Consider the following 19,051-nt stretch of genomic DNA (forward strand, 5'->3'; position numbering starts at 1 on the left):
GAAGTCAAGACTGGGGGAAAAAAGTGTTAAGTTTATCTTACGTCTAACTTTTCTCTCACTTTCTTTCAAAGGAACTTTGCTTTCACGGTTCTGTCTTGAGCGTCTCACTTGCTGCTTTTGTCTATTGTTCTGCCTCTCTGTCATTGTGCCTATTGCTTTTTTCTCTGAAAATTAAAGTGAAAATCTACTGCTCTGTAGGGAGCTCGGGTTCAGCACTCCAAGTGAACATTATATGCGGGTGTGTGTATGTGTGTGAGTGCGTCTGTACTTGTGTGGTCAGTCTGAGTTGATGTGCTTCAGTGCAGTGTGAAATTGGGCTTCTGGGCCACTTTTTGACCACTGAGCAGATCGGCTTCCTCAATATCTCTGCATTCCCTGTCTTTCACTCCCATCACACGTTTCCTCTTGCTCTCTGGGATTCAGTCATTGGTCCACACACATGCACGTACACGACACACGTGTATAGTTTGTTGCTTTTGTGGAGGGAAAGTGATGTTTTCAACCTCTATTTCTTTGTGAGCGATATACAAACACACGTCGTTGACTCAAACTATTATTAACAATAATTAATGCATGCGCAATAAAAAAACAAAAAAAGAAAACACCCATTGTTTTGCAGTAGAGTGAACACATTCATCTGCAAAACTACTAACAAACAATGAATACATTGACAAGGGTTATTTATAGAGAATTATACTTGAGACACACTTGATACATTTTATAGCTTAGTGGCAAGTTTTATTTACAAATAGTTTTACTTAAGCAAAAACAAAAAAACAAAAAAACAAATAAAAAATACAGTGGGTTGTCTTCAGTGATCAGATTAAAAGTCAATATTGGAACAGTCTCATAACCTAAAATAGTGATAATAGCAAAAAAAATTAGGACCACTTTCTTGTATTTATTTCCAAAAATAAATCTAATTCATTTCTCCAGGGTGTTGTACATCCACATAAATCAACAGCACATTCATTCAATTTCAGATTTTCATCATGGCACATAAATAAGATTGTGCTTGTTTTTTTATTCCCTCTAGTTGATGGCAGTTTGATGAATCTTCTAAAAGTGAATTGTGATTCCATACATATTGCCACACTGGGGGGCATATCAAACATTGAGTAAACATTGAGTAAATAAACTGTAAAAATGTATATATATATATATATATATATATATCAATGTTTGATATGCCCCCCAGTGTGGCAATATGTATGGAATCACTGTGTTTTTGGTAATACAATTGAGGATGTTTTCATGCAGACAACAGTACGATGGAAACATTCACACTCCTTCACACTATCTTTGGCTCACTCAGTATCTAGTGTAAAAAAATGTGTATCCAGACTTTGGGATCTGCTATGCGGTATTATAGCATTCAGCAAAGAATTGAAAGAATTGACCGATTGACTGAATGGATGAATTCACAACCATCGGACTTTGACGTTTTAAAGGTAGAAATGTCTGCTGTCAAGGACATAGATTTCATACTGAAGACTTGTTTAAAGGTGTAATGGAAACCAGTTTATTCAGAAAGCATTTCATTGGGAGATGTAGTTATTTGAAGAAGTGTATTGCAAGATGTATAAAAATGAAAAACTGATAAATAATATTCTTTCACAGAAAAGTATTCAGACCTTGATTCAGCACTTTGCTGAAAGCCCCTTACCAGCAGTAATAGCTGCAAGTCTCACACATGGATTTGGGCTGTTTATCCCATTCTCCCTGACATATCCTGTCAAGCTTTGTCAGATTGAATGAGAAGTATCTGTGAGCCGCCATCCTCAGGTCGTTCCAAAGATCGTAGGTTTGTAGGTTTAAATCGGGGCTTTGCCTGGGTTGCTTGAGGACAGGCAGGCAGACATTTGTACAAGAGCCACTTCTGGTCTGATCCTTTGTTCACCATGCTAGAAATCGGTGCCGGTACCTGCGACTCGTATCACTGCACCCAGGGCCATTCTTCATGAGGCTTCATTATTCCTCCCAATAGTTCTAACTACTCTAATTGCACCAATGCTGAGAAACACTCTATAGTCTTAGGCTACCACCATCGGGTTTCACATTTTTGTCTGATCAGGGTAGAGAGTCTTTTTCATCATGCTCATAGACTAATATACATGGTGTTCCAGTTGTTATAAGGCCAGTGCTCATCAGTCTTGTTTTTTTTTTTTTTTTCTCATCCCATGTCAAATTAATAAAACCCTGCTGACATGACTATGATTACGGTAGGGTCTCACATCTCTGTGGAGTATATGTATAGCTCTGTGAGAATCAATGTTTTTAGTTACTGTCATGGAGACTTTGGACACATGGTGGGGACCACAAAGACATTTCATTTGAATAATATTCCAAATTTAGGAATTCATGGCTTGACAAATTCTGTAATTGGTTTGAGGCATTTTCAAATAGTTTATTATCCAAAGGATCAAGACAAGACAAGTTGTTAACTTCTATTTAACAAACAAGATATAATTGACCATGGCACATCTCTAAAGTGAGGAGGGTGCTGTCAAAAGCAGACCTTGAAATGATCATCCATGCTTTCATTTCATTTCGCCTTGACTACTGCAATTCCATTTTCACTTGTTTCAATAAGACCATCCTCGGCAGACTTCAGGTCATACAAAATTCAGCTGCAAGACTTTTGACAGGGTCGCCCAAAACAACCCACATCACCCCATTTTATCAAATCTTCATTGGCTTCCAGTCAATTTTTTAAATTACTTTACATTTTTAAATTTAATTCTCACTTTCCGGGCGTTGCATGGTCAGGCCCCTCAGTACATTGTGGACATGCTGTGTCCCTACACCTCAGGGAGCACCCTTCAGACCAGAGTCTCCTGAAGGTCCCAAAGACCCACTTTTAAACCCGGGGGACTTGTCTTTTCAGGCTGTAGCCCTCAGGCTATGGAACGACTTGCCCCTGTCCCTCCGCACACTTGAGTCCACGAGTTCTTTTAAAATGCACTTGAAGACATTTTTATTTAAGAAAGCTTTTGGCTAAATACCTTTCTCACTTTTCCTGTATTTTATGAAATTCATATGTTCTGTTTTATTGCACCCATTTTATGTACACCATTTTATGATTTTTTTAAATTTTTTAATTTATGCAAGGCACTTTCTAAATAAACTTGACTTACTTACTTTCTTATAAAGCAGCAAGGGATGTGGATATTGCAGGACTGTTGTTTTAATTTTTTTTCTCTACAACATAATTATTAGGTATAAAATATTTTAATATTTGAAGAATCCTTGTTTAACACAATTTGTTTTCAATAATTGTATTCAAAGTAAGGACATACAGGAGTAAATGATAAATAGGCCTCCGCGCAATAAATGTGCATGTGTGAAGTCAATTAAAGCAATAGACTGTGTTGTGAAGCCGTTTGTATCAGGGGCCAAAGTTGACCAGTAATGCAGATGACCATCGATTGACATATTCCCAAAGGGCATCCCGCTCCATTTAAAAGACATGACTAAACGTAATTCCAGGATGTTGTATTTGAACTTCAGTTTGTTTGCTTTTTCTCCTCAACCCAGTGGTTAATTAAACCGCAATGGGCCAAATGTCAAAGACCAAGCGACTTCCTTCCACTGCAACTCAGTGACTGTGGATCTGAGGTACTAACTAAGCAGTTTGGTGACGAGTGAGCAGTGTTTTGACTCACGACTCCATATGGTGCTGCAGTCAGCACTGCTCAAATTCTTTATGATGAAATGCAAAGTCCATTTTTGTAATACATCTTTTTCTTTTTAACACACATACAACCAACATTCTTACAAGCTCATTGAAGACCAGTTCACTTAATACACCTAATGACTCTTAGAGCAGTACGATATGCATCTATTTGCAACATACTGCCTCTCTAATGTGACAATCACAACATGACATAACAAATACATCCGGTTCATTCTCTGTGAAGAGCACATACATCATCTGATTCTGCTCGCTTCCTGTTCAGTGTGTGTGTGTGTGTGGGGGGGGGGGAGTAAAACCTATTTGATACCTTTTTGGGAGCGGAAAGGCATTATTGATCAAACTGCAATGGTACAATTAGTCATTTCACAGGGGTGTTGACAGTCAATTTGTCCACTATTTTATTGCAGAACAACAGCAATGAGTGAGTTACACTGAAGTCCACAATGCAAGTCTCTGTCAACATATTGCTACAGATGATGTCACCGGCAGAAATTGGGGAGTTGAAACACATTTTCTGAATGACTTTTTCTCACTGAAAAGATTAAAAGAAATCACAGATCTGTCTTTTGTTCAATCACTAAACCAACTCACCTCCAGCTGCTGAGCTTTGGGGTTTTTAGGGTCACAGAGGGAAGTGTTGATTCTGTGGTTGTGTTTGACACAGCGCTGAGTCGTGTTCTGGGGCATTGGGAACATTTGGCGCACCAGCGTCAGCCGACCAATCGACTTCATGACCAACTCCTGTAAGTCATAGTCTGAGATCTCCTGCAAAAGTGGAAAGAAGAAAAAGCAAATAAGTGTGTAGGGCGGACAGTGAGAAATTGTGGCGTTTGGGAAGAATGAATGAAAAGTAGTAAAGATAGTGAGTAACAACAAAACAAAATGTATTATACCATTTGAGGTCGTAAAAGATCTACAACTAAGAAATATAAACTGTAACCACAACCTTGTTAAACAGTGTACTCATCAGCCAGTGAACACCAATGACATTTGACTATTTCCACTTTAACTCTCATAAGGATTTTGTCTCACAAAATGCATCATTAGTCAAACCTATTCCTTGTGTAGATACATACTGTAAATGGGATCCCATTTAGTTCCATTAAATGTCCCACATTTCAATTGGAACTTTGATCTTTTAACACTCTGAAGTTTAGACTTTACCATTTTCAGATACTTATAGACACCATAAAACATGTGTTTTCCTGCACTTCTGATTCTGCTTTCCTCGTTCAGAGCCTACTTGGTACTCCCATTTCATATAAAAAAAGACGTGGTTTAACCAGCAAAAACCTCATGTTCGCTACATTTTCCATCATTACTAGACTGAGTGACGTTGTGTCGTCACCATACATAGCATTTTTAGGTGTCAAAGTTGCATTTGAAATGAGTGAGTCAGGAGGGAAAAACTGCCTCTCCTTGTGTCTGAGTGTGTGCATATGTTTGTGGCATGCACTCTGCACGTCCTTGCAAAACCTTGGGGAGGAATCACAGCTAATTTTAGCCCTAGGACACAATCTCTCCCGCCCGCTCTCCATCCATGGATCTCCATCCATCCTTGGTACAGGGGGTCAGGTGGTGACGAGATGAGAACTGACATTTATCGTCCCTCGTGAAGGTAACACTGTCACCCTAGTGGAGGTAACACTGCCACCAACCGAGACAGCCTTTGCTTTCTGCGTATGTGTGCACAGTGATTGTCTCTGTTAGTGTGTGTGGCATGGATGTGCTGGTTTGTGTGTGACTTTGTGCATACGTGATTTATGAGATTATTTTTAAGTCCTCTGATCATGCAAAATCCTTTTCATTCCCTATTCTTTTTGCACATGGCAGCTAACCTGACAGCATGGATAGAGCTCTGCCTGCAGATCATGCACTTTCATAAACAAGTCATCACATGCACTTCATATTAGTGAGAGGTAATATTATAGGTACCACACCTCATTGACTAATCTCAGTGGATTTTAATTGAATGTAATTAACGCTCATTAAGACCTCTGAGGCCCCATGGGATATGATCAATGGTGATTAGAGGTAGTGTTATAAAGGCTTCATTGGTATAGCTGGTGTCATCTGTACTAATTAGGCTGATGTATGATCTTTACTCTATATGCAAAAAATTGGTTTTGGTTCTATACCCAATCCACTCTCGTTGATGCATCTCAAGGATTCAAGCTTCAGCAGCGTTTTTCTTCTTTCCAGTCAAGCAGTGCTTGGATTTCTTGAAATACTACTTATGAACATAGAAGCTCTGCAACTCAATACATTTTCAACAGATATATATAAAAACAGAATAAAGAGAACGGTATGCCTTGAAGAAAAAGAGAAATAATTCACAATCTTTAACCTTGTATAAATGCTCTGTGTTCTGAAATATCTACTTTCTTAGCAGTTCAAGGAAGGAATCCATTTTTTGGCCTTTGGGCCCAAAGACGTGGCAAAAATTCCAAACGAGGCTACAGAAAAACCCTTAAGGGGAACTGAATTACAAAGGCAACACAAAAAAAGAAGATGCAGGACAGCGAGAAAATGCTCAAAATTGCTAAAAAGGCAGATCCATGAGCCAAAAGAGAATTAGGATTCACAGCGGGCAGTCAAGGGCATGAAAAGAAAGATTGTCAGGCAAAAATTACCCAGAGTGCGCCACTCAAAGGATCAAACCCAAAGAAATATAGATGCACCAATGCACAGGCATACAACACACGCACACGCACACACACACACACACACACACACACACACACACACACACACACACACACACACACACACACACACACACGGGGATAAATAATTTTTGAGGTTTTTCCTCCATACAGGCGTTTGAACATTGTGTTCTCGTGTCATCGGTGATCTGTTTGCACCTTTTGTCTCCATCACCCCAGGGTCAAACTCAATATCATCCGGTTAAGTTGTTAGCCTTTTGGCAGCTACTTCAGTGTGACACATAAATGCACTGACACAGACCTGAAGAAACACATTGAGTCACACATCTTCACATCCACAGCAAACCACCATAGACAAGTGATAGAGAAGGTAGGGCACTGCTGCATTTACCTCACATCAATAAATAACTCATTTTTTTCTTTTGTACAAGCTTTGCTTTCCCTCACATACTATATATTAATCAAAATGCTATGATAAGCACAAAGTAACATCCGTCTGATGCCACACATGCATTTAACTCACTCATTGGCACTTTCTTACAACCCCAATATGTATTTCCAAAGTGTCAAATGACCTACAAACCAACATTGGGACAGACATTAGCGCAAGTGTTTCTTAAATCAAATCGATCCTGATTACGGGAAAGTTGAGCCTTGATCTATGCACCATGCCCAATACCAGAGACCAAAAACTTTGGGGAGGTTGAAACACCCAGAATGCCCTGCAGCTCCGATCTAAAGTGAGTCATGCGTTGTTTACTCTATAAACTTGAAGGTTTGGTCTGGAGGCATCCCCTTCAACAACCTATCACCCCGATGTCATTCCCTCATTCCCAAAGAGCATCAAATCCTCATCTTCAGTGTTTTATGTGAACATAAGAGTCAAAAAACATAAACACATCCTTCATCCATGATTCTTTTTGCACTTTTTCACAGTCCCAATACTTTGTCCAGAGTGCCTTCTGCACTCAACACTTTCCTCTCCTGTGCCCCAGAGAAAACAAATCATTTCTTTTTCCTTCCAAAATGTAGATAAAAAGAGGAAGCTCCTTTCATTTATTTTTTGACTTTTCTGCCCTTCCAAGTCTTCTGCTAAAATATTCAGGCCCTACTTCTCACCCCTCATCTATGAGAGGGGTGAGAAGGAGGACCATATCTGCCTGGTTAGCTCTCGTTTAGTTGTTCAAAGTTTTGGAAGAGAAAATATCCAAACAAAAGTGTATGTATGCATTTCACCTGTCCTCCTCTTCCTTATATCATCTTCAGCAAATTCCCACCACAGCCCCTAGATCCCTCCTCAGGCTTCGAAACTCCCTGTCAAACTTTTATTTCAAAATTAGAATAAGAAAGAAAAGACAGAGGAGCTGGGATGATGGGAAATGAGCAGTGAAAACAAAACCGCCCTCATGATCCTGGGCACCTAAGTGCATGTTCACAAGGCAACAAATAGCTGACGACTGTGCGTGTGAGATAGATACATTTAAGCTGATAAATTGTTTTCTTGAACCAGGTACTTGAATAGTGGTACTTGGAGCTGAGTGCATTACCACAACTGACTTCAGTCTCCTGCCTGCTGTGAAGCAATACGATAAGATGTTCCTTTATATGTCCCACAATGGAGACATTCTCATTGCTATGGTTGCAAGTGGACAGTAAATAGAAGAGCACAAAAGAAAAAAAAGAAAATATGAATAAAAATGGATCTGAAAAATAATAACAATAATGGCAAACATACATATACAGTATATACATACATACATACATACATACATACATTTACAAGTTACACACACACACACACACACACACACACACACACACACACACACACACACACACACACACACACACACACACACACACACACACACACACACACACACATATATATATAACAGATACATATAATTAACCATGTGTCTCTCTGCTGTTGTCTGTGCTGTCTTCCAACCTATTTTTTTTTAATGTCCCTTCCATTCTTAACCTTTGCTTCCTGCTCCCATCAGACAATAGCATATGCCATATATTCCTGTCACTCTTTTGCTTTCTCTATTCACTTTAATATCTTACGCTAAATCAAGAATACTTTATGTTCATTGTCTCTTATTCTTGATTAAGCTTTTTTCTTCTTTTTTCTCTCCATCAATAATTTAAATGTTGAGTCCTATGAGATGGCATTGTTGTAATTGGTGCCATAAAACTAAATAACAGAACTACAGCTGGTTGACATGACCACCATACATTTTTGTGCTTTGAAGAGGGTTAATTTATCAATTACCAAAGGTTCTCCTCTCAATTATATCCAGTGTATAAGAACCCTGTAATTTCATTAACATGGCAATTCCAGGATACTACGCAGTCATATATTAAGAGGCAAACTAACAGAATAGTCTAATCTAATCTCATTTCATTATGATGCATTTGGACCCTTAAAAGGCAAAACAAGCAGAGAGATAAAGTCAAGAAGGACAGCATAACAGAATATGAAGAATATGAAGGCCCATGGACAGATTCAGAACGAGTAAGGTTAAAAGCTGAGTTATCCTCCAAACTTAAGACAAAGACATGGAGAAAAAGCAACTATGGGTGCCCCATATCATTTTTTTTCATATTCCTCATCTTCTCACTTGGAGTAGAATGAAGAAGATGGGTAAAGGAGGGATGATCAATTATGAACTGTGAACTCCCTCTCAGTGGGGCTGTCTGACTGTTGGCTGTAGATAAAGCAGAGTTATGACAACCATACAGTACCCCCTCATCCATAATAATCCACAGGGAAAGAGAACACTTTCACACATAAGAATATTCATTCTCCAAGGAACTGGTACTTGAGGACATTACACATGACAAAATATTATAACCACTCATCTATTTTAACCAGTCTGCTGGAAGACTTCATATAGTCCATGAAATATTGTGACTCCATCAGAATAATCTGTGACTAAACCCCAGTCTCAGTATTCAGAGGCTATTCAAATAGACGTCGGTCAAATTGTATGAAGACATTTATGCGTGGTTTTTTTGGTACAGTTATGCACATAGAGGCATGAGAAAGCCAAGAGGGCCATTGAGCTTGGCTTCCTCGCGAACATCTTAACTGTCTTAGAATAACTATGAATAACCATGAATGTGTTCCTTAAGTGCCATGTTGCACTTGTTTCTCTTCTGCTTCCTTCTTTAAGTAAAGAGACACATCCACTAGTTCTTTTTCATGGACTGTACTTGTTACTTGTTGACTTAAATGTCATAAATAAGTAAATGAGGCAATCAGACTTCTCGGATGCATTAATCTGAAAAACATAATGCATGTAGAAAGGCCCCCCTAGCCCAATGTAGACTTTAACCATTCATATTCTTAGTATTGGGCAATAATGCAAACCAACTCTCCACAATCAGAAATACATCAGAAATGATTCATCACTCATGAGACTCAGTTTGTAAAAGCAGCATCTTTTGGACCATTTGTCATAAAAATGTACAGTGTATTAGATGGAGGAGAAACAGATGCTTCTGTTAATTTACCTCTATACCTCTGCTACATTTATTAAGCTGCGATGCAGAGCTTTCTTTTTTTTTCTTTTTTTTCTACGTTCCTTGAGGTGCTTGCAGTGACGTGCGGTGAGGTTCATGGCTGGCGAGGCACTGACTCCTCTGGAGTCCAATTTACAATTTTAAGAACTGAAAAGAGCATCTTATTTCACTATTCATCCAACAGCATGCAACTGGTAATGCTTCATATCCCATCAGCATTCCTATTTCAATTACGCTAACACCAACACAAACCTATACACAGGAACATATTTGTCCAACAAAGAAAGTGTCTTTTATAGAGATCGAGAGAGCTCCCTCCTTGTGTCCAAGCAATTCATATTTACTGTAAATAAATTAAAGTATAGAGATGTGTGCAGCACGAATTTAATTTTGACCTTCAGTAAAAATGTGTTATTTTTCAAACTTTAAATTCTGGTGCTTTAATCAATTTTAATAAAGGTTGTCTATCAAAATGAGAAGAATGAAATTATTTTAGGCCAAAAGTTTAGTTATCACATATTTGAATTTTTTCTACTTACTCCTATCTTATAAAAAAAAAAAAAAAAAAAGAGAGTCATGCTGTATAACAAATATTTTTGTAAAGTTCATATTGGTGATATGCTGAACAGACATGGGCAGCATCATGTGACCCAACTTGTATTGAATCGTGCAGTCAGACATGAGGTACGGCTCTCCAGTGCCTCAACCGGGATTTCTGCTCTGGATTTGATCGCCAAATACTGAAACTCTGCAATTTTTACTTAATAAAATGTCAAAAATGTGTAGAGGCATGCTGAAAATGCATCTTTAACACAAATCAGAGGGAAATATTAATATTTATTTTATGTATTTTTCTTTTTTCATGATGGCAGGTGAGGCACTGCCTTCCATCTCAAATATGTATAAAATAAAAAAAGAAGTAAAAAATCCAAACCTTTGAATAGCAAAAAGTTGACATTCTAAAAGTGAACATAAAGGGGAAAAAAAAAAATGATTGTCTGTCCCTGCAGCATTAATGGATGCCATGCATACTAAAATTTGCTTCAAACAGAAATACTTTTGTTGCATAACTGAGCAAGTAATAGGACTTCTGAAACTTGCAGCATGTGGCAGCATTATTATAGTTGGAGGCTACGACTACCAAATGGAACTCAGAGCGAGAAAGACACTTAAGGATCTGAGTAATGTTTTCTGTTTTGAACCAAAGTAGGCTTTCCATTGTTTCTACATTTAACGTGGCTTTTTGCTCATTCCTAAATACCCCTACCTGTGTATGAGTTAGTGTGCATTTGATAGTGGCTGCACAACTGACCCCCTGCTGTGTCTTGCAGTTCTCTGTGTTGCCCAGGGCTACCAAGGCAGTGAGCAATGTTCATACATATCCAAGTATAGAGCGCGGGCGCACACACACACACACACACACACACACACACACACACACACACACACACACACACACACACACACACACACACACACACACACACACACACACACACACACACACACACGCGCACACACACACACACACACACACACACACACAATACATAGCTGATATGATTGGTTTTGTAAAAGGCACTTCATATGAAGAGAGATCAAAGATGGGTTTCTATTCAGAATTAACTTGAACTTACAGACAACATTAAAGTTTTATTATGTTTTGCTAATGACCAGTCGTCCCTAAGATCAGCAGAGTAAACACGGTTGAAAGGAAGTAATTCACCCAAAATACTCTCAGGAGCACAAGAGTGACTTTGTAGACTGTCTGTGTTTGTCTACTCCCGTTAATCAAAAGACTGATAATATTTATGCAGTAACGCCGATTTGGAACTGAACGCCTTAAGCATATATGAAAATAGTTCTTCCAAGGTCAATGTTGGCATCTTTGGGAAAATATTGTTTATATGGAAGGGCTCTATCTCATTACGTCTTTGTGCGAGCAAAAACTAGATATGATCTTCACTGTATTGTTTTTGTGTGGTTGACCGCAGTCAGTGCTGACTCAACTAAAGTGTCCTTGATAGAGTCTGGCGAGTGTCTGGATAAAACTCTTTTGAACAAAAGGAGTCAACAACTTTTTCTGCTCCGGTCCTTTCTCTAAACATCCCAAACAATGAAGAGACTCAATGAGGTTCACGCTTCTGAAGTCATACATATTCTATAAAGGACGATAATTGAAACAATAAGGTGACCAGAAGGCACACCCAGTGCAGGATTCATAAATCATTTCCATGACACTCACCTCATTAATCAAGATCCAGTGACAATCGAAGGCCACCAGGTTGGTCTCCACCACCTGAAAAACAACACAAGACACCGCCATATTGTGAGTCAAGATTGGAAGGAAACTAAAGCTGCAAGTCTGTAGGCTTTACATACATGACTGCTCTAAAAAAGACTCAACAACAGGCACACAAGTAGACTGTTTTCTTCAAGTATCAAGGCAAAACAAGTTGCATCTCAATATATTTTGGGGGATATTGTCATTCATAGTATGTCATATGCGACTCCGATGGTAAGGAACATCATGGTAATCTGCAAGGCTGGAGCCCAGTGTGAAGATTTGCACACGTGACATGGAAAGCAGTGCGATCAAAGGTGTTTGGGTATCGGTCAAAAATCTTTTCAAACACATGCAAATATAGCGAAGATTGCGACAGGACACTCACAAACACACACACACACATATGCTTACATCTCAACATTAAAGGCTCTCAGTATTTTCTTGCAGATTATACAAACCTCTGAGTGGACTTCACTCTCCTCTTTCGCTCAGAGTGAGTCCCTCCTGCTGTCTTTGAATCACACAGCCACACATACACTGCCTCAAAAACTGCATGTTTTTCACCACAGGGAAAAAAAAGAAAGAAAACTGTTTTCATGAATTGTTAATGGTGCAACTTAAATATTTATGTGTCAACCCTTAACCAGCGAGTACACAATTGTTAAACACTGCAGCAAGGACACTTTGGTGCCATATAGATAACAGAGCGAACAACTACAAATAATTTGATCACCCGACAGTTTATTTGCACATTCGTATGTGTATGATTTCATCCATTTTCATTTATATAATAGAACCAGCTTTTAAGTTTGTGCTATCTAGTTTTAGCGACAAAATTGTTATCTTACTAGGAAATTGTTGTAGTTCTCTAAATAATGTATGGACACTACAACTCATCTTCTCATGTCTCTTGTTCCTAGTTTAGCAAACCTTCATATAGAACTATATCACTTAGAATGAGAAGAGCTACTTGAAACATAACTATATCTGTTTTAACCATCTGAAAATATGACTTGTATGAACAATTGTGAATTATAGATGCACATCAACATTGTGCTGCATTTCTCACCACCGTTAGCTAACATTGGTTTGTTCCACTATTTGACACCCCCAGACTGAAACATATTAGCCATCAACGGAGTGTCTGTGAAGCTTTCTGTGCGACAAACCTCCAGGATATTGCTACTTTAGAAAGGTTAACAAAATTGGGCAGATTGCAAAATAAAAAAGATGAAAGAAGATGGAAGAAGTTCTATGACCCGAATGGGACTGAAAATCATTGTTACACATTATTGACAGCAACAATAAACAACATTAATATGCGATGATGCTGACAGCAGCTGGTGTATTATACTGTACAGGCAAAATGCCAGTTATCCAGGTGTACAGGAAAAAAAAAACACATATGTGGCCTCCACCATGCATGCAATTGGGCCTATTCAAAATCAAAATACTGGCCAAAAATTATGATGACAAGTGGCTTTTTTTTTAAATAAAATAAAATATAAGCCAATCATAGCTATAATGCTAGAACTGATGTTGACAAGGAGGCACAGGGAAACACAGTGCACAGTTATAATAGATACGCTGGAGAGCAGTTCCACAGCACTTACTGCTTCCACATGGCATAGGTTATTGCATCTGCAACGCAATGTGTGCATTTTGACAGTTTGGTGACAGAGCTAGCCGAGCCTCAAAGTTGATATAAAACCAAGTTATTTTGCATGCCGGCCAAATTTCCGTGCAAACAGAAAGAAACAATTCAAGAAGCATAATTGCAATACCAGTTTTATAAGTAGTAGCGTTGCATTAGTGTGTCAGTCATGGTACAGATACTAAGTGTGTTCTTGTTTTCAAAGTACTTTACAAGCGACTGCCACTGATGAAGATTCAACATATTTGAAAGAATAAACAATAGTGAGAATTTACAATGAGCACTTGACAATACTCCAGATTGTTCAGTAAGCCTTCTGTGGCCTGAATAACACAAACATTTACACAAAACCATTCAAGATCAACCATTATTTCAATAGTATAATTGTAATGATATTATACTGCAGTCAACAGGATTTTCTTTTACTACTATACAATAACTTATTACTGTGTTACTATTTCTTTGAGCACAATATTTTTTAAGAAGCTGATCTAACTCAAAATATTGATCACTTTACAAGCTTTGCTCTTGGTTAATTGTTAATGTATCAGTATTTCTGATGGCTCCTTTGAGTCTTCAGCATTTTCTTTCAAATCTGGTTTCCTTTTATGGTCCTAGCAACAATGACATAAAACATCCAGCCTTGTATCTGCTTTCAGTTTCGATTTTTTTTTCTTTCAACCCATGTAGATAAAGGGAAAATTGAAATGGACAGTGAGTGCATGAAACAGGACACAAGCTACACATTATTAAACGCAGAGCAACCCTGAAGGACTGGTAAAGGACACACTTCTGAAAAATGAGTGTTCTTAAAAAAAAAAAAAAAAAAATGTAATGTAAAAAATACGTGCTTTAGTGGATTTATCCAACTCTCTATTTTTTCAAACCAGTCAGTAGCCATGTAGTATCCATTCTCGTTCTGTCTCTGTCCATCATCTGTACGACATCTGCTTCTTTTCAAGTCACATCACTAATCTGTATCATCTTGTAGTTTTCAACAAGGATGAGCTTTCACTCTTATGTTGCTATTCAAAAAAAAAAAAAAATGCTTGTTTCAACCTCTCATTTCTTTCATCTCCCATTTTCTCATTCCTGATCCCACCCTCTAATTTCTCATCTCTTATCATCGCGGCTGACTAACCTCTCATTCAATCGGCGCAGCTTTAATTGCTCATTTCTCATTCAGAGGCTACCCCTTGCTTCTTTTTCTCACTCACTCGCAAACATTCAATCCTCCCCCAAGAATCCATGTGTAAAAATACAGTACCACTCGTATATTATTAGCTATAATTGTCTAGGTGAGTATAGCACAGCATGTCATAAAACATTTTTAGCCGTAAACAAAAGGCAACAGCTGGAGAGGGTGACAGAGCGTGGCTAATAGTGGTTTAATCCCCCACAGAGTCGCCATAAAACTTCATCATTATAACACAGACGGCCGCCGTAAAACACTCTGTCTATGGGAAAAACAGGGCTGCAACACTGACGGGTGAGGCGGGAAGGAGAATGATAGAGACGTGAAAATATGATCTTTCTCTTAATTTTCCACTTACACTAAACCCAGCTTTGTATTGGAATTGGAGAATAAATTATGTAAATCACCAGAATTCAGGAGGTTATTCATCTCCTCTATTCTCTCATGCTGTTTCTTTTTCCATCTATTGGAGCCATGCAAAATGCAAAATGCCCAACCCCCCCCCCCCAAAAAAAAAAAAACAACAAAAAAACAGTGAGCAGAGCAGGATGGAGAAAGGAGAGAGAAAGAGAGATAGAGGGGGAAAGCGAGACAAGTTTGGCTCACCCTAATTCTGCTCTCTGTTCTTCTGCATGTTTCTCTCTCTCTCTCTCTCCCCTTCTGTCTCTGACTGTCCTTTTCAATGTCCCCTTCCCTTGGTGCTCATTAAGATTTTACACTATTCACATGGGATTGTGAGCAAAATTCTGGTTTAAAAAAAAAAAGAAGAACAAAAAAAAAAGCTAAACAACTTCAAACATACTCTTGTACACATGTATGTAAACAGTGTGCCACCCTAAATGAGCAACTTGGTATGAAAAATATATCTAATGTATATGTTATTTGTTTGCATATAAGCAATAATCGGTGCAAATGTTTCCACTCCTTGCACTGGCATAGGTCTGAACAGATGTTTTAAGCTCATTAGTGAAAGGGCAGAATTGTAGCGCTAGTTGTGACTCCTCTGGGGTTCCGGATGCTCAATGCACTCTCTTTCTCTCCCTTTTTTGTATTTTCCTCTCACTCACAAAGTAGAAAACTCCCACATCTACAACAATTATCTCTGCTTAAATCCCAAGCCGTTTCGTCTGAGTGCATGAACCTGTGTATTTGTGCTCATGCACAAACTAACAAACTGCCCCAAGCCCTTGTTAACGGTTCAGTACAATCATAGCAGGTAGGCAGGAGCCACCTGGGCACTATTCTCGTAATACTACCAGAGAGATTCTGCTCACCTTTGTGATCTGCTCCAGTAAAGCTTAATTTTTGCAGTCAGGAGGTCACACATTATAAACAACCCCCCCCCCCTGCCAAAAAACAAAAAAACAAACATCTGTCTCATCTGGAATGAATCCAATGGGCCCGTAATGATTTTCTTTTTTTCTGAATGGTAACATCATGCCACTCTGTACAACAAAGTTGTATGGGGTTTCACAAAATGCCTTGAAACATCTAAACATGACTTTGAAATTAAATCAGTCCTTCAGTCAGCCCCGACAGTCCAGTGACAAGAAAAGTGTTGATTTTGGAAGGAAGCTGCTATTTCGTGAACAAGAAGTGCGACTCTATTATATTGATATATTGTAATATTTGTCCTCATATAGGGTGATTTGATAAGAAACCAGATATAAATGGTTGTTTCTGATGGTCGGTGAAATATCGTGTTTATTATTATTATTTGTTATTATATTGTTATACATTAAAAAAAAAAATCTTGGGACTTGTCTTCCTCTTTCAAAGTGAACACCTCTTCACTGGCATCTTACAGAAATGCTTGTTATTCCAGATGGATCCCTGCTGCGTTTAACAACAAAATCTATCTCAATTTACCACAGCATGAGACTAAGTACAGTGCATGTGATCGCTTATGTGATGTGTTGTGCCCGGTATGCTGGTGATGTAGCTTTAGTCACTGTGTTAGGAAAAAGAAGATTTTATCAATATAGAAATTTCACTACAACTACCACTACTACTACTACTAACTACTACTACTACTACTACTAATAATAATAATAATAATATACCAGAAATGTACATACTGTGACCAGAAGGGTCCAGGCAAATAACGCTTTGTTTACACAGAAAAACATAATTAATTAGAAAATAATTACTTCACTCTCATAGAACTGAAATTATGTTGGTTGTTTTCAGTACCGTTTCTCAGATACATTGTGAGGTATTCAATACATTAATACAAATCAGTGTTTATGTTTGTGGAGGTTGAGATATATTAATGCAAACGGTTGCCCAAGTACATTGTAGGGGAAGCCTGATGGAGAGTGGGTGTTCCCATTGAATAATCTGCTCTAAATTAAAAATTAGTTTTGTCATTTAATTTCACGCACTATCTGTGATCAAATCAAGCAAACAGCCTGCAGCCCAGCCTCGAAACAAGGCATATCCAAGCTTCATATTTAAACATGCAAGCACAAAGCTGTGACAACACACAAACACGCAGTCACACAAAGAAAAGGCCAAATAGAAGTCCGGCTTAATTGTCCCCTACTGCATTAGTTGTTCAGAGGACAGCACATTCACTAACAGAGCTATGCTATTATGCACATAGACAAGAGAAAATGTTATAGTTAATTTGCTTATCGTTACCTTTGTATGTACATGGAAGGGTAAAATGTCCCTATCTTTAGGTGGAGGAAGATTAATATTTTCTCAAACCTTTCATACCATCAGACCCTGGATGATGGAAGAAAAACTGGAAAATTATTTTTTTTAAAGTGAGTTGAAGAACTTACTTGTGGGCACTACACAATAAAAATATCAAATTGCATCATTTGATTTGTCTTTGGATAGGATTCCTCATCATTGCTCAGCTGCTATATATTAATTAAGTTGTAGAACTGTAGAACAATTTAAAGATCCGGCGAGTTGAGAAGATCCATTCATTCAATGATACTTTTTAGACTTATTGTGCTCTTTTGTCATCCAAACAGACTCTTACCTTTAGTTTATCTTGTATATTTTTTTTTCTACAAAAACAAAAAACTAATAACAAAAAAAACCCCAAAACTGACTTACATAATTTCTAAGTCTTAGAAAGTTCATGTCTTATGTTCATTCCAATTTATACTGTGTTTAAACTCTCAAAGGTCTATTCTATGCTTTTTTTCTCTTTGCTGAAAGCCTGGACTTTCATTGTGTGTGTGTAAGCATATGCATAATGACAATACAATTATTCTGATTCGCCCCCTCTCTCTTCTTGCATTGAGCATTTAGTGCGGACTAACTGAGGCATTTTCTCCCTGTTCCATCAGAACTGCTGCATATCACTGCCTCATTCACGCTACGCTCACAGTGTGGCATATGCATGTTTGATTGTGTGTGGCTTGATGTCAAATGTGTGTGTGCACACTCGTGTTAAAAAGAGGCAACGGCATGCAGCAGAGAGTGCTGCATTATGACACTGCATGGCTCAATGGATTTTACATACTTGGCAGGGAAGCACTGAGCTCCAACTCAATACAGGCATTAAGACACTATTGGTAACAACATCTCATGTTTGCTTGTCCACTGCCATGTCATATTAATAAGCAAACTCATATGTACTATATAGATCTTTGTGACAGCAGATCGGATAATACCTGGCTGCCATGCAGAGACTGTATTCCTCCACATTTGGAGAATGACAGCCATGGCTGAAGCAGTAAATTCGCATGTTTGACTGTGTCTTTGAGGAACAATATTGTGTCGCAAGACTTTTACACTTTGTGTGCAAACACACCAGTAAGTTTCACACAAGCCATGGGAAGAAGATTCTGCCCATATATATTTGGCATTCACAGCAAATACACAGAGCCCAGAGAAAACAGTAAATCCTTGTTTTCAAGACAACCACATGTGTTGTCTGAAAGAAATGAGCTTTTTCATGTAAGATATTTGGAGTTTTAAACAAACCCTGTAACGTTACAATACAATCGGGGGAAAAAACAGAATGGTTTATGTAAACTTGAGCAGGCAATACATCTGA

At 38.3% G+C, this 19,051-nt stretch overlaps 1 protein-coding gene across 1 annotated transcript in view; it reads right to left on the minus strand.

Moving 5' to 3' along the window:
- The window catches only part of grid2 (glutamate receptor, ionotropic, delta 2), a gene marked incomplete at both ends in the record, with an annotated part of 484,572 nt that overhangs the window by 153,247 nt on the left and 312,274 nt on the right, over positions 1-19,051 (minus strand). Inside the window, 2 exons of the mRNA XM_080499738.1 lie at positions 4,289-4,462; positions 12,140-12,193. Of these exons, the coding sequence (XP_080355864.1) occupies positions 4,289-4,462; positions 12,140-12,193 (228 nt within the window). The remainder of the gene's footprint in view (positions 1-4,288; positions 4,463-12,139; positions 12,194-19,051) is intronic.

Source organism: Blennius ocellaris (genome assembly GCF_963422515.1).
Source record: "Blennius ocellaris genome assembly, chromosome: 7".
Classification (NCBI taxonomy): Eukaryota; Metazoa; Chordata; class Actinopteri; order Blenniiformes; family Blenniidae; genus Blennius; species Blennius ocellaris.